At 38.5% G+C, this 16,210-nt stretch overlaps 1 protein-coding gene across 4 annotated transcripts in view; it reads right to left on the reverse strand.

The window, feature by feature from the left end:
* Nucleotides 1–14,581: 14,581 nt before the first annotated feature.
* The window catches only part of NNT (nicotinamide nucleotide transhydrogenase), a 95,807-nt gene continuing 94,178 nt past the window's right edge, over nucleotides 14,582–16,210 (reverse strand). For all 4 annotated transcript variants that reach the window (XM_035715498.2, XM_025434974.3, XM_025434973.3 and 1 more), the window contains one exon: nucleotides 14,582–15,832. In XM_035715498.2, the coding sequence (XP_035571391.1) occupies nucleotides 15,683–15,832 (150 nt within the window). In that variant the 3' untranslated portion in view covers nucleotides 14,582–15,682. The remainder of the gene's footprint in view (nucleotides 15,833–16,210) is intronic.

Raw genomic sequence — 16,210 nt, forward strand, 5'->3', positions numbered from 1 at the left:
TAAAACAGAATGAGATTTGTTAAGTGTAAACATAATAGCTAAGGTTAAAAATAAGCATTTCAAATTTTGTTGTTTTGAATTTTTAGAAATTGAGAATTAGCTTTCTTTCTTTTTTTTTTAAGATTTTATTTATTCATGAGAGACTGAGAGACAGAGAGAGACAGAGAGGCAGACAAGGCAGAGAAGCAGGCTCCATGCAGGGAGCCCAATGTGGGACTCTATCAGGGGTTCCCAGGATGAGGCCCTGGGCCAAAGGTGGCGTTAAACCACTGAGCCACTGGGCTGCCCCTTGCTTTCTATTTTCAATTCCCATTAGCCTTCCTACTACCAAAGACTATAGGTCTTCAGCCAGCATTTCACTGTACTGATATCCCAGGAGGTGGTTTTGATATTTCATTTTCTATATTCATGCACTACTTTTTTCCTCCCTGTTTTCATTTATCACACTAAAATGACTTTTTTTTTTTTTTAATTCATGAGAGACACACAGAGAGGCATAGACATAGGCAGAGGGAGAAGCAGGATCCTCACAGGAAGCCTAATGTGGAACTTGATCCCAGGACCTCAGGATCACAACCTGAGCAAAAGGCAGACACTCAACCACTGAGCTACCCAGAGGCCCCTAAAATGCCTTTTTAAAATATATTCACCTAACCATTATCAAGAACAACCCCTGCCCTCAAGAAGCTTACCATCCAGCAAACAGACTTTAGGGAAATAAGGTATTACAGATGTTATGATAGAGTCTATGAGCACATAGACTATGTTAATTAGGACAGCGGTCTCCTAGAGAAGAGGCATTTTCCATAGTGGCTGGTCAATGGTATCAATTATTACAGAGATGTCCAAGAAAATGAGTTCTGAGATTTACATTGGGTAATCAGGAGATTGCTATTGACTTTTAAGAGAGTGACTTTAGCTAAATAATTAGGGTAGGAGCCAACAACAAAAGTTTCTGAGGAGTGAAGAGGGTGTGGGCACAAGTAAATCACCCATTTGAGAGCTTGGATTGGTAAAGAAAATAGCTTTTAAGTAGAGAAGATAAACGAATGTCATATCAATGTCTTCTTGTTTCATTTTTCTTTTCTTAGTTCTCTTGTTTTAGAAAACCTTGATAACGTTCCACGATTTAGAGCAGATAAACAAAACTATAATTAAAACCCAAGAGCATATTGGTTAGTCTCCTTAGACTATTATAGAGTTTCAGTTATGCTCTGCCTCTAATAATCAATACATTTTTATATTTAATTTTAATTTTACATTTATTATATAAACAAGTATAGAAAGACAAGTTTATGGGTAACATAGAGGAAGTAGAATGTGGTTTAGCAGAATTATTAGGCTAGTAAAAAGAAGAAAGGAGTCTAAACTATGAGAAACTGCAGAATGAAAGACAACTTTCTGCAAAAACTCAATAAGCTCTGCTATAAAGAAGCAACCACTGTAGGGAACATGGACCATCAGAAGACAAGGAAGATCTCAGACAATAGCAAAGAGAGGACCAGAAATAGAGGCAGGATGGAGATTGTGTGTGGATATGAATAGCCACACCATTAAAAAAGAAGAAAGGAAGAAAAAGAAAACTCAGGAGCAGTCCTGCCCTTAAAAGCAAGTAGGCCATGTCCTAGGAGTGAAGCATAGGGTCCTTCTCACGGGACCACACCAAAACAACAGATTCTGTATTTCCAAAAGGTGAAGAAGCTTTCCAGAAAAATCAGAAGGCTAAACACATGCGTGACGTACATTAAACTGTATTTCTTTGCTTCTTTGTTTAGCAGCCCAAGAGTTCACAAATTACCAGTAGTTCCCAAATTATCAAAGTGTTGTTATCTAAAAGCTAGTTGGCAAATCAGTTCTATGACAACATAGTATTGTGGTTCAGAGTAGAGCCAGACTGCCCAGGTCCAAATTCTGACCCTGTCACCTACTTAATTCATTGGACTCTGAGATTCTACATCTGTAAAATGGGGCACCTACTCAAAGGATTGTTCTCTTTTTTTAAGATTTTATTCATTTATTCATGAGAGATGCACAGAGAGAGGCAGAGACACAGGCAGAGGAAGGAGCAGGCTCCCTGCTGGGAGCCTGATGCAGAACTCCATCCGAGGACCCTGGGATCGCAACCTGAGCCAAAGGCAGATGCTCAACCACCGAGCCACCCAGGTGCCCCAAGGATTGTCCTGCTGTGATTAATGAATTATCACATTGATAGTTTTTACAGTCATGCCTGGCACATAGTGAGTATTCAACAAAGATTAGTTATTATTATAATTAGCATGCTGATAGGAATAGGAGATAGTAAGTAGTTCCTAAAATAGGAGGATCATAGAGCTGTGATTCTGGAAGAGGCCAGGAGAGAAATATATCACCAGGCATTTGGTAAATATATAGGCATACCTTTCTAAATACTTTAGAGAAGACTTTCCTCTAGGGGTTTAACAGAGCACATTTAAATTCCAAAGAGCACAAGAAGCTAAATAAATAAATTAATAAATAAATAATAAATAAATAAATGCTGAATTACATTTTTAAATTCAGTGACCAGATAACAGTAGGAAATGCTATATATTACATCCTTTCTTCTTGGAGCTTTACAATGAATGTTGTCAGTCCCTGTAATTAGAAAAATACCATTGAATTCTGTTTAATCCATCACTTTTGTGACCTTTGAAACCATTTTTCTTTTACCTGTCATTAGCACCACATTTTGAGAAATGTTTCTCCAGGTCAATTACTTCCCAGATATTCTAAATTGAAGAATAAGCAGCAATTAGCCCTGAGGAAATAAAAGTAGAAGCTTTTGATTTCACAACCCTCAGAGGATTATAAAAACGCTATTCATAAATTGAATATTGGCTAAATCATGATTGCCATTCTTGCTCAACCCATTCAGAGTCAGAATAGCAATGTTAAAATAAAACATAAAGCTCCAACACTTCCTTTTTTCTGCTCATGTTCGTAAACCCACTACAAATGATTTTCTGTTTAAGTTAATTATTACATATTTTAATGAAGATAAATGTGAGAACTGCAAAGCTTATTAAAGCATTATAGTTCTGACTTAACTATGGTGATCATTTTGCTGTGTATACAAATATTAAATCCCTCTGCTGTACACCTGAAAATAATATAATGTTGTATGTCAGTTGTACCTCAATTAAAATAAAGTGTTACAGTTCTTTCTTAATAAAGAAGCTTTTAACTATTATTGCATGGAAAAACAGAAATAATATTTATGACAGGAGCCCAGTGATGTTTTTACAATGCATGCTAGTACTCATGGGAACTCTTATTAGTTTTCTTGCTTCTGAAAAGGTCTTTATCCAGGGGTAAGAATTTAAATGGCTGAGGCATTGTGAGGGAGACCACATGCCCTAGTAAGTCTTAGCTTAGCTTCAGCATAGCACTTTTTTTCAAGATTTTATTTATTTATCCATGAGAGACACAGAGAGAGAGGCAGAGACATGGGCAGAGGGAGAAGCAGGCTCCCTGCAAGGAGCCCGATGTGGGACACTATCCCAGTACCCCGGGATCACGACCTGAGCCCAAAGGCAGACGCTCAACCTCTGATCCACCCAGGCATCCCCAGCATAGCACTTTTAACTTTGATTTCCCCTTTTGAAACATCTCATAGAGCTTTTAGAATGCCATTGGCCTACTTTCTTGCCTGCAATACTAGTAAAACACCCAGTCCAGGGCAAAAATGACTAAAGTAAGAAGGTAAAAGAGAAGGTCACTTGTTCAGAATCCCAGTTCATCCATCCATTCATTCATTTCTTTAACAAAAATGTATTGAACACATTCCATGCACCAGAGTATATTTTGTATAAGTATTGAGAGTATTGAGAGTGCTACTGTGGGCAAAAATAAACAGGATCTCTATCTCCTTGGAGCTAAAATCCCAGGTGATACAAATATAATTACATGGAAAAAAAGTTGAGTTGAAATTGCTCTGAAGAGGGTATTGGGTTCTATGAGCACCTTTCCTAAAATAGACTTACTCAGGGGGTTCCAGGACACTTCCCTAAGAAAGTATTAATGGAATTGAGAACTGAAGGAAGAGAAGTAGTTAATTGGATGACAAAAGAAGAGGAAAGACTTGCAGACAGATGTGAATGTGTGGGCAAGGCCCTCTGGCAAGCCAGGGCCAGTTCCTCTCAGCCGCTTCCTAGGAGAGCAACTAACAAACTAACCCTGGCTTCATGGTGAATGACGGAGAGTAGTGTCATGTGTCCAGGGACAGTTGCACATTCGCCCTTGGAGACGGAAATTCCTAGCTTAGAAGAAAAAAAATCGTTATTTAAATAATGTTGAAGTTTCAAGTACCAGGACAGACTGAGAAGAAAGACATCCTGGGGTAAACAGGGTTTCTGTCTGCCAACTCACGCCACCTAGAAGAATGACCACCCGTACTTGCACAAGGGGAATAGAAACAATGAAAAGTAAGAAGAAGGAATTTAAGGAAAAGCGGAAAGGAGACATTGTCAGAACTAAGTCAATGCATATTTTTTCCTTAAAAAAATAATAATAAAAGAAGAAGAAGGAACAAAGTCTGTTATTAATGCTTTGTCATAGCTGTTTCAATCTTCCATTGCTGTATAACAAACCACCCCCTAACTACAAGCTGTTATTCCACAGAATTCTGTTTATTAGGAATCCTGGCAGGGTTCAGCTGGTGATTCTCCTGTTACATGGATATGGCTCATGCAGCTGCCTTCAGCTGCTAAATTCAAGACAACCCCTAATCCTCCAAGACTCTCTCCAGATTGCCTCTCATGATTCAGCCCAAGGTTCCTTAACACATGACCACAAGTTCCCAAAAAGGAACTTCCCACAAGGCCCAGCCACAATGCACAAGCACTTGTCAAGCCTCTGTCCACATGCCACTTGTTAATGCCCATTGGTCAAAGCAAAGCACATGCAGCGAGAGTCAAAGAAGGATTGATTCACAAGTGCAAAAACAAGAGCTCTTGGAATTTCTAAAAATGGTGTCAATCTTTCTCTGTACATGTGCATATTCTATAACCAAAAAAATCATTAAAATTTGTAGCCTGCTCCTTTTATCACACCTGCACACATTCTCTCCACACACCTCCACCCTATGCCAAAAAAGAAGATGGGTTTTCCAAGTGCTTTAATCCCCCATGGCACTAAACTGTGCTCTTTGGAAAAAGCATTAATCTATATGAAAGAATCATTTACCGAATTCATCATTCAAATCATTTGCAAAGTTGGTGAAAAGTGAGTCAACTAATTTTGATATTTGTTGGGAGAAATGGTTGAAATAATTAAATGAGATTTTTAAAAGATTTTATTTATTTATTTATTCATGAGAGACACAGAGAGAGGCAGAGACTTATAGGCAGAGGGAGAAGCAGGCAGTTACATTAGCATCATGACGTGTCATGAGGGAGCTGTATCAGTTAGGTTTCAGTCAGGGAAGCAGAAACACTATGAGTGATAGGAAAGAAGTTTACTACGAATGCACCTTGACACAATTGTGGATGCTGGAGAAAAAGTGAAAGCCTACGAAAGGCCATTGGCTCTGCTTCTGTTCGTGGGCTGAAGTGATCATCAGTGAGCAGGGTTGACAGCCCAACATGAAGTGGGAGAGAGGGAGGACAAACTGGAACCCTACCTGTCTCACACTTAATAACACAGGTGTCTTGCAGAAGCTGGTACTCTTGCCTCAGTCCAAGCACATGGGCTTTGCCCAGAAAGCTAAGAAATTGAAGAAAGGGATACAACAAGAGTGAGAGGAGCTGAGGTCCCAGCTGGTATGCCAAGTCGACAAACAGGCCTAGAATCAGTCACACAGGGTTGCAGCAATACCTGGGAGCCCTGAACAAGCCTCCAGAGTGATATGGCTACTGCTTTGCCTCATCTCCCAAATTTCATGAAATTAATCTTGGGGCCAACCTAGAATCAGACAAGGAAAGAAATTCTAGGAACCGTACTTCCACATTAGCTAAGCTGACACAAAACCACACTGACTGTGGTCACCACCCATCAGAAACAGGCTTGCTTCTTGCCTCATAGACTGACCTTCTGAGATCAACCCAGAAGGCAAAGAAAGCCCCAGACCTTGGAAAAAGATCGAGAAACTAGTACTACTGTGTTACCACTGCCCAGTTTCAAATGATTTCACTATTTTTTTGGAAACGGAGCCTTCCATAATGCAAAGAACAGAGTCCCTCCTTCACTCATGCTCTGACAAAGATGGGTTAAGGAACAGATTGTGAAAAATACTGGCAATGTTATTTTCTTAGTTTACTTTTGAGAGCAGCGTGAGGAAAGCAAGACTCGTCAGTACAAAAATTGACAAATGACTATTGAAAGGCTGTAGAAAAATTTAAAAAATAATAATGATTGTTCTAAGAATCATGACCCCAAGCCTCCTCCCCACAATAACCTGGAAAATGACAGTCCTTTAGCACCAGACTTTTCTCTAGAACATTAATAACTATGAATTAAAAATCTGTGTTGTGTTACATATTTGCGGAGAATTACTTCCTTTGAAATGTCTTATTCAGTTAATTTTCACATGCTATCTCCTCCATTCAAAATGCTGGTTCCTATGTGTCTAATCATATCTTATTTCTCTTCCAAAACACTTCTCTGCAAAAGCTCCCCAGAACTCCCTTCTCGTACCAGGCAACAATAATCATTCTCTTCTATAAGCTACCTCCAGAACTTGCAAATCATTTAATTTTTGCACTTCCACCAAAATATAATTTTGCACTCCATACTTCACTGCAAGGGAACATGCCACATGTATCTATCTGCTCGCTAGCACAGCACATGGCGCACAATAAATAATAGTTAGGCTTGTCATTGCCACTTGATCATATATTTTATAGATAGGAAACCCAATCGAGTCAGTGGTGGGGGAACAGAATTCAAAACATTTCAAACATAAGCAATTTCTTATATCACCTTGTAATCTAGAAAATGACATCCGTGCTACCACTAACTTTCTATGGCATCTTCCAGTTTATTTTTTTTAATATTTTATTTGTTTATTCATGAGAGACACAGAGAGAGAGGCAGAGACAAAGGCAGAGGGAGAAGCAGGTTCCCTTCAGGGAACCCCATGGAATCAGGCCCCTGGAATCAGGCCCCAAGCAGAAGGCAGATGTTCAACCACTGAGCCACCCAGGCATCCCAGCATCTTCCATTTTAAATCACAACTCCTTACTCCACACTTCCCTTTCAAAAATCTCAAGCCAATGATCTCTGGTTCTTTCTTTTTACATCCCCTTCCTCCATACTTGGAATCTAAAAGAACTAGCATAGTTTGGGTTTCACTCATCTCATGAATGTTCCCTTGGTCTCTCCTCTCGGGATTTTCTTCCCCATCTTCCCCAGGCTGAGCAGTGGCCATTTCACCCCTCTCACCCTCTGTTCCATCTGGACAAGCCAGACTCTGGTACATTGGGAACACCTAGTATGCTGAGCTCTACCTGAATGCCCCACGTTGTCCCTTACAGTCTATTCTGATTTCATTCTCAAGTGGTGGCATGAAAATATTAAATCATGGCACTTTTGAACATAGTTATTACCTTCTTTGTTCAGTGTTGCTCAACTTCCTTCATTTCTGGCAGGGTGAGAAAAAATTATTCCAGAGGAGCAAAAGGCTTATGCATAAAATGGGATTCATGGTATTTATTGAAATGACCAAGCACTTGTAATTTAAGAAGAAAAATAGTTAATTGGCAGAAGATATAGTTCTTGTTGTTCCATCTGCCACAGGGTAATTAGAGGAACACTGTGATGTTTTGTGCTCCAATTTCCCCAGTGAAAATACAATTAATAACATACACAGAAATCACTATTTTTCAAAAATATTTCATCAGTACAAAAAAAATTAGACAGGCTATAAATGCTAACTTGTGTTCTCAACAAGACAATAATTATCAAAAGGGCTGTTTGTTGACCTTTCTTTGTTTTAGATGTGCTCCAACTCTGAATGAATGATTTAACTTTTTTGGCTATAGGTTTAATAACAAAGTACCACTGATAAACTGATAGATTAGATGACAGAGCACTTTACATTCCTCACAGGGCAGAGGCCCAAATGAAAAACCTTCCCCAGGGGTGCCTAGGTGGTTGAGCTCAGGTCATGATCCCCAGGTCCTGGGATCTAGTCCTGCATCGTACTCCCACAGGGAGCCTCCTCCTCCTTCTGCCTATGTCTCTGCCTCTCTGTTTATCTCATTAATAAAAAAAATAAAATCTTTTTTAAAAAGCTTCTCCAAAACAACTCAATATCTAAATTTTTAAAAATAAAGGTCTCTGAAGCTCATATTCACTTGGTCTCAGGAGAAATAATTAAGTGGCTCTTCAGAACTTCTTTGCTTGAAGCATTTTAATCAATTCGTTGTAAATTATTTAAATACAGCATTTACTACTTTCTTTGTAGAAATAACATTAATATTCTGTTCTCGGGATCCCTGGGTGGCTCAGGGGTATAGCGCCTGCCTTCGGCCCAGGGCGTGATCCTGGAGTCCCGGGATGAAGTCCCACATGGGGCTCCCTGCATGGGGCCTGCTTCTCCCTCTGCCTGTGTCTCTGTCTCTCTCTCTCTCTCTCTCTTTCATGAATAAATAAATAAAATCTTTTAAAAAAATATTCTCTTCTCATACAAAGGGCTTTAAAAGTTTCACCTCACATATAAATCATGAGAAATTTGCCAAAAATACGTTGAGATTATCATATCCTCCATCTTGTGTATTTCTTCCTTCCCATTGCTATATTGCTTTAAACAATCTTGTAACTTCTTTTATTTCATTTAGGCCAAAGAGATAATCAGAGAATGTCAGTGTACAAAGATATTAGTAACCAAGACTAAGTAAGAGGAATAATACTTCAGAGGATACCAGACTGGACAGATGAAGACCAGGGACCCGACCCACTCCACCCAAACTTTGCTCACTGCTCTCCACCCCAATTTGCCCCTGAATAAAGATGTGCCCCATGAGTAGGAGACAGAAATATCCTGAATTAAGGTCCAGTTTCCATCAACAGGAAAAATGGGAGCTCAGGAAAGGAATTCAGTTCAGTTATAAAGATTTTATTTATTTGAGAGAGAGAGAGAGTGAGTGCATGAGTGGGGGGGGGGGGCAGCAGAGGGAGAGGAAGAAACAGGACGTTTCCCCTGAGCAGGGAACCCAATGTGGGGCTTGATCCCAGGACCCTGAAATCCTGACCTGAGCAGAAGGCAGATGCTTAACCGACTGAGCCACCGAGGTGCCCCTTTAGTTCAGTTATAAAAAATAAAGTCATATTTTGGTACATCTGAGTTTGTGGCTTGGGAGGTGAAAATTCACAGCAAAAAGCTTTGGCCTGACTAGCTATCAGGTAGAAGCTGTGAGAGGTCAAACAGGCATGGAGATGCAGTAAGTAGAATTCTGGAAAGCAAAACCCACAAAGCGTTTTTGGAAATTTTGCTCCAAAGGATCCTTGATGCTGCTCCTAAGTAAGAAGCAACCCCAGGATTTAAGCTTTCATGTATGAGGCAAATGGCAGCAGCTGCTTGGAGACAGAATGGGTAGAGGGACAAATCATGACCAGATAAGCAGCAACTTTTGTCTCACTGTGTAAAAACGGTTGTCACTTTTTTCTTCTAAGAAATTCACATTTCTTCATGTCATTTTGTAAGTGGTTGGCATCTTCTCGCTGAAATTTCAACTGGGTTTTTAAAAAATATATTTAAATGGTTTAGTATGACATGCTTCCTCCCTTTCATAAGTACCATCCTTCCTTTAGCTATTTGTGCTTGACAAACATCCACAGAGCAGTTAAGTGGACCCCCACTGCCAGCCAGGCCTAGGGTGCCATTTGCTATTGTAGGAGGCATTTAAAACTCACAGGATGTGGACAGGGTGGTGCCTAACACAAAATGAGTACTCATTAACTAGGAGCTACTATTACTATTACTCATTGAGCTACTAAAATGAGTAAGAGCAGAGTCTTTCTATTTGGAATTAAAAAAAAAAAAAAGATTAAGATAAACTTCCAGGCAATGAGTCCTAAAGACGTACACGTGGAACACACACAAAAATGCACTTTCCTCTCTCCCTCCCTTCACACTGCATGGTAATATACTTATTAAAATGCCTTTAGGTTTAATTTAGCAAAAGGTGAAATGCTCCAGAAATGTAAGCATCACCAAAAGTGATTCATTATGTAGAAAACAGTAACGCTTTTCATAGTGATGCCATCATCCACCTACTTGTCCTATATTCATCATTAAAATCCACCCATTCAGGATGCTTATGCAGACAGCATTCTGCATGAGATGCATTACAGCAAGGACCAAAGCAGTCCAAGTACCCTAAAATTCTTACGTGTAGAATAAGATTTTCATAAGATTTTCTGTTATAGCCTTTGAATGTTCTATTTGTTTCATTTGCAGTGATGATTCTAATCTTTATATGCCCATGTTTCCAAGTTACTATAATTATACCCAACACTAATGAAGCAGTTATCCCCAATCAGACACAAGGGTGTGGACCTAAAGTATGTCTAAGCTTTCATGCTTATATATACCCCAATGGGACAAAACCACAGAGTCTGCTATAATTTGCAAGAACAAAATTTTCCATGAATCAGTAAAGCCCTGAAAGCTTTAAAAGGCCTTTTCTAGGGATGCCTGGGTGGCTCAGTGGTTGAGCATCTGCTCTTGGCTCAGGGCATGATCCCAGGGTACTGGGATCAAGTCCTGCATCAGGCTCCCACAGGGAGCCTGCTTCACCTTCTGCCTATGTTTCTGCCTGTCTCTCTGTGTCTCTCATGAATAAATAAATGTTTTAAATCTTAAAAAAAAAAAAAAAAAAAAAAAAACTTTAAAAAAAGCTTTCTAGAAGGAGTGATTTCTGAAGCAGTGTTCCAGGAAACTCAGAGAGGAGTGACAAAACATTCTAAGATAAAGCCATGACACTGTTTCATCCCTCTGCAGAAGTTATCTCCTTCCTGCCATAATATAAGACAGTCAGACTTTCTCTGATTTCTCTAGAGGTTTAGAGGTGCCCTTTCAGTTCAAACCCAGTTGTGTGTGTATAGTAGAAGACTGGAATCACAAGGCCTGGATAGAATTAACCAGGCACAGACCCTGCTACATCACTTTACCTCATGGAAGGTGCACGCCCTAACTGGGAGAAAGGGCAAAAAGCCAGGCTGGCTGTTGATGGCAGTTCACTGGCTTTTGGAAAATCAGGTCCATGGGGCACCTGGGTGGCTCATGGCTCAGTGGCTGAGTGTCTGCCTTCGGCTAGTGCGTGCTCCCAGAGCCAGGATCGAGTCCCACATCAGGTTCCCCACAGGGAACCTGCTTCTCCCTCTGCCTGTGTCTCTGCCTCTCTCTCTCTCTCTGTATCTCTCATGAATAAATAAATAAAATCTTGAAAGAGAAAAAAGAAAAAAAAAGAAAATCAGGTCCTGAAAAGGGCTAATTTAGATAAAAGTTCACTGGCTAAATCTAGTTCTACACCTTACCGGAGAAGTTTCCAAGTTTTGTTTTCCCTGTAGTAAGCCAAATCCAAAGTAGGGTGTTATACTATGTGTTGGCAAATCGAACTTCAATGAAAACAAATTTTAAAAATAAAAAAAAAATAAAACCACCTTCAAAAACAAAACAAAAAAAAAAAACCAAAGTAGTGGATGGGGGGAAAAATGGCCTCATTGCAATTTCTGAACGGTCCATTTCATGGGTTTTTACTATTCCCTATATATCAACTCACATGGCTGCTGCGTTTTTCATCTTCCCAAAAGCAACAGGAAGGAGGAGGAGAAGGTTCTTAGATCTTCCTATTCTGTCTTTACAATAGAGGAAAAAGGAACCCCTCCAACCCCTTACCCGAAGTTCTCACTTCTTTTTTCACATCTCTCCATTGTTGGGGAAAGGAATTATCCACCATCATCCCATGTGCCACCTGCATACCCCAAATCCACACCATCTCGATTATTCTCAGTCTGTAACCACTTCTACGACCTGCCATTCTATGGCTTCAACACATACTCCCCCCAAACTCACGGTCCCTAGGTGAACTGGATCCCTCTTCCCCCTCTCCATTCCAGTACCTTTGTGTCACTGTTATCCTCAAGGACCCACACAACGCAGCCCAAGCACCCAAATCTCTGAAGGTCTGATTTGGTCTCAGAGTGAAATTTGAAATATCCAGGGGCAAAGTGGACCCTATATCCTTTAGGCTATCTTTTCATTCATATTATTCTTCAGAAATAGGCTTTTGGAAATAATTGGAAAGCAGAGTTCAAAGTTGTGATCTTTGGCCAGAATATGAAGTACAAATATTGTATATAGAATGAGGTAGTCCTATGCTTTCACAATCCACATGACAGAGATGTAGTATCACCCCACTACTTACAGTTCAAGCTTTTAAAGTTCTCCATAATCATAAGCTGCCCTTTCTCTACCTAGACAATATGGTTTTTCACTCTTCCCCAAAAAAACTATCTAAGACCCAAATATCTTTTTCTACCAGTATCTTAATCATTATACATCAGAGTTTCAAATATTCAACATTCTAATTACTGTCTCATCATCTATATTGCTATTTTATCCAAAAGATTTCCAACCAGAATTACAGTATAACAGGTAAATGTCCATATAACCATGTAAATGGTAAACAGTTTAATTCCTTAGCCCAATATGTAACTACTAAAAGTTTAAGAACAGCAATCTTAAGTGCTTCAAAAATTCAACTGTTAACCATTTCTGCTCCTTTACTAAACTAACCCTTTAAAATTTTCACTTAAAGTTTTTTTTTTTCCTCCTTGTTAATTAAATTAATTCTTCTTTCCTTTGAGAATCTAAAGAGCAGCAGGAATATACAAGTTGCTGACACTGGAGTATAGAGTTTTCGTTGTTTTTTTTCTCTTACCATTCTGACCCAATATTATTTGTTGGCAAACACTCTCAAAAACTGGCAAAAGCTATAAATTAGACATTTGAACTATTCTCCCCTAGCTATCCAAAAGACCTGTCCAACTTTCCAGTACTAAAATGCTTTAATTCACAAGACTTAGGCCTTCAGGGACTTGAAAATTTGCCTCTCAGTCAGATGAACACATGAGTTAAGAGTTATTAATTATACATAATAAGGCTCTGGGATAGGATAAATTGAACTAAACCCTAAAGCTGACTGATACATAAGATATCCCATATTTACGTTGGATGACAAAAGAGCAAAATCTAAAAAGTTAGGGCCATGACTTGGATGGAATCAAAAAAGCCAAGACCCATTATCCAGATTCATTACCAGATACCTAATGGTTACTCTCTGAGTCCATAAATGCCTGAAACGCTCACTGCAGAAAAAGATCAGTCCTCTCTACTCCAATCCCTAGAAAAAATGTAGAGTGAATGATAAAAAGATTTATATGCCAGAAAACTGTCCACAGTTAGACAGAAACATATAATGTACTAAAATCTACACATTTACTTATATACATTTTTTACTTAGATACAGAACTTAAACACAAACTTAAGACAAACTTAAGACAAACAAGAGAAAATAAAGGATTATTGAAAAGGACTAAAAGAGACATCAACATTAGTATTTCACTATCCCCCTGTAATTTTTTTTGGTAACAGCCTGTGGGGTACAATGGATTTTTTTCATTACTTCTATTTTAATAGCAATATATATACTGTGAGCAATACAAGAATACAAAGAAGTCATATCTTCCAGTTTAGCAGAGAAAAAGGCATCTATAAAATGGATAGATGCTTATTTTTGTTGCTATTAGACTCCACTGTAAATAATCCAAGGCCACCAACCTTTAAGAGTATTAGGAAATTATGTATCAAAAAATCAGTTAATATTCTAACCAATAAAGTAAAGTAAAACCAACTGGACCATAAATTTTCAATTCAGTTCTTACAACTGGATGACAAAGGATTAGTGAGCAGCAAAGAATGAGGTCCTAACTTCTGAAAATACAGAAAAATACTATGAATAACAATAAATTCAAGTGTAATTATTTTTAGTTTAAGCTGAATGCAGGAATTATCTCAAAAAAAATCAAATCGCTGCTTTCCAGATATATCTACAACTACTTTGAGAAATGGAAAAGGACATAAATGAATATACTATTTACTTTTTTCTAATAGAGCTTTCATAATATAATTCAGATGAAGTTACTAATACCGGAGATCCATTAGCAAACTGCATTTATCACTTAAAAATTAAAAAGAAGTGTTTTCTGCTTTAAAACACCTGTACACACAAAAAAAATAAAAAATAAAAAAATAAAACACCTGTACACACACACACACACACACACACACACACACCCCTTAATCTCAGGCACAGCAAAACCGAAGCTGGTCAACAAACCAATAGGTACTCTGAGTTGTAAACTGAGTAAACATAAGCACTACAGTAAAAAAAAATTTCACACCAGTTATTTCTTTTTCTGATTCAGAGATAGTTTTTATGTGTTTATAATGATTTCAAGAAACTTAGTACCAAATTAGTTATATAGAGAGACAGATATCCCAAGTATCCATCATACATTCACCCGTGTAGAACTTTTGGCACAGTAGCAAAGTCACAAAGAAAATCTACACTTTTATTGCAAAAAGACATGATCTTTACTGGTGCATAAACAAAGAGGTAGCTAAAAAAAAAAAATGCCACCATTTTTCTCAAATGTTATCAATTACAGAAGACCTCAAAACACATTCTGATTTGGAAAAAAAAAAAATTCTTGCCAACAGTTAAGAGATGGACTAATTTCATCGCTTTCATAGTAGCAAGTCTTCCCCAGATATTAGTTAACAAGCAGAACTATTCCCTTTATCCTTTTGTTACCAGAGATAATTGCTACATCTCTATGCAAACATGATGAACTCATTTTATTAGTCAAATAGTTGAATTACATTCAAGTGCACTTAATACAGTAATACACATTATAAATTGATTAAAATCCAAAAAAGATCTCTGATTGGAAATGGGATTTTCAAAAATACAATACTGATTTCAAATTACACGTTTCATTGGTGTCCTGATGAAACATACAAAGCAAATGATTTGTTTCCAGCATCTCTGAAAGATTATCTAGTCTTTTAATGTATTAAAATAGAAGGCAGAAAATATATCCCTGAAACCTAGAATTGAAAGTACAGTTTGAAAAGCTGAAGCCAATTTGATATGGTTAATTCAGACTATGGTTAAATGGTAAGAGGATAGCTCAGGAGTTGACAAAAGTTTCAAATCAGTAACATCTGTTGAAAAAACATAAATGAAGGTAGCTGTAATGTTTACAGGGTCAGATTTTTCAGATCCACATATAGAATTTAAGTCCTAAGATCCTAAAGACTTGATTTCTTAAAACCCAGCTGACTATTGAGGAAGAATTTTTAAAAATCCAAATGGAACATAACTAAAATGAGGCTGTTCTTTCTCCTTTTATAAAATACTTTTAGAATTCATTACACAACAACTATGCACAGAGGGACATGTAGAATTTTCCATCTTTTTTCAAAATTGAGGCATCAATTCTCCTGAAAAATCCCCGTTTGCTTTTTCTTCAGTCTTCCTTTTCTTCCAAGAACTTTGCTACAGATGTCTATCAGCTGTATCTAATGATCCTTTATTTGCCTGTTCCCACAATGGAAAGAGGTGGCTTTGTCAGACCACAGCTTGGTCTTTAAATTTTACTTCTGGTAGGATTCTCTCACTTTCGCCTGCAGTGCGTCACATGTCTTCTTGGCATCACCTAGAAGCATGGCCGTGTTAGGTTTGTAGAAGATTGGATTGTCCACTGCAGCATAGCCAACACCCAAGGACCTCTTCATAACGATGACCTAAGGAGCAAAGATGAAGGGAGTGAGGGTATTTCACAGACCTGACTAGGACATGACAGACATGCCAACACTGCCTTGCCCTAACTTTGAATAAAGCATGTACTACTACTAAGTCCTGAACACAGAGACTTCTAAAATACACGAGGAGTAGTTTTTAAATGTATGTTTACACTATATTAGCTTTAATTTTTTAAATGTGCCCATACTTATATCCACGACAGAAAAATCATGTTAAAAATACTTTATTGGGATCCCTGGGTGGCTCAGCGGTTGAGTGCCAGCCTTCGGCCCAGGGCGTGATCCTGGAGCCCCAGGATCGAGTCCCACGTCGGGCTTCCTGCATGGAGCCTGCTTCTCCCTCTGCCTGTGTGTCTCTGC

Source organism: Canis lupus, chromosome 4 (assembly GCF_003254725.2).
Source record: "Canis lupus dingo isolate Sandy chromosome 4, ASM325472v2, whole genome shotgun sequence".
NCBI classification, from domain to species: Eukaryota; Metazoa; Chordata; class Mammalia; order Carnivora; family Canidae; genus Canis; species Canis lupus.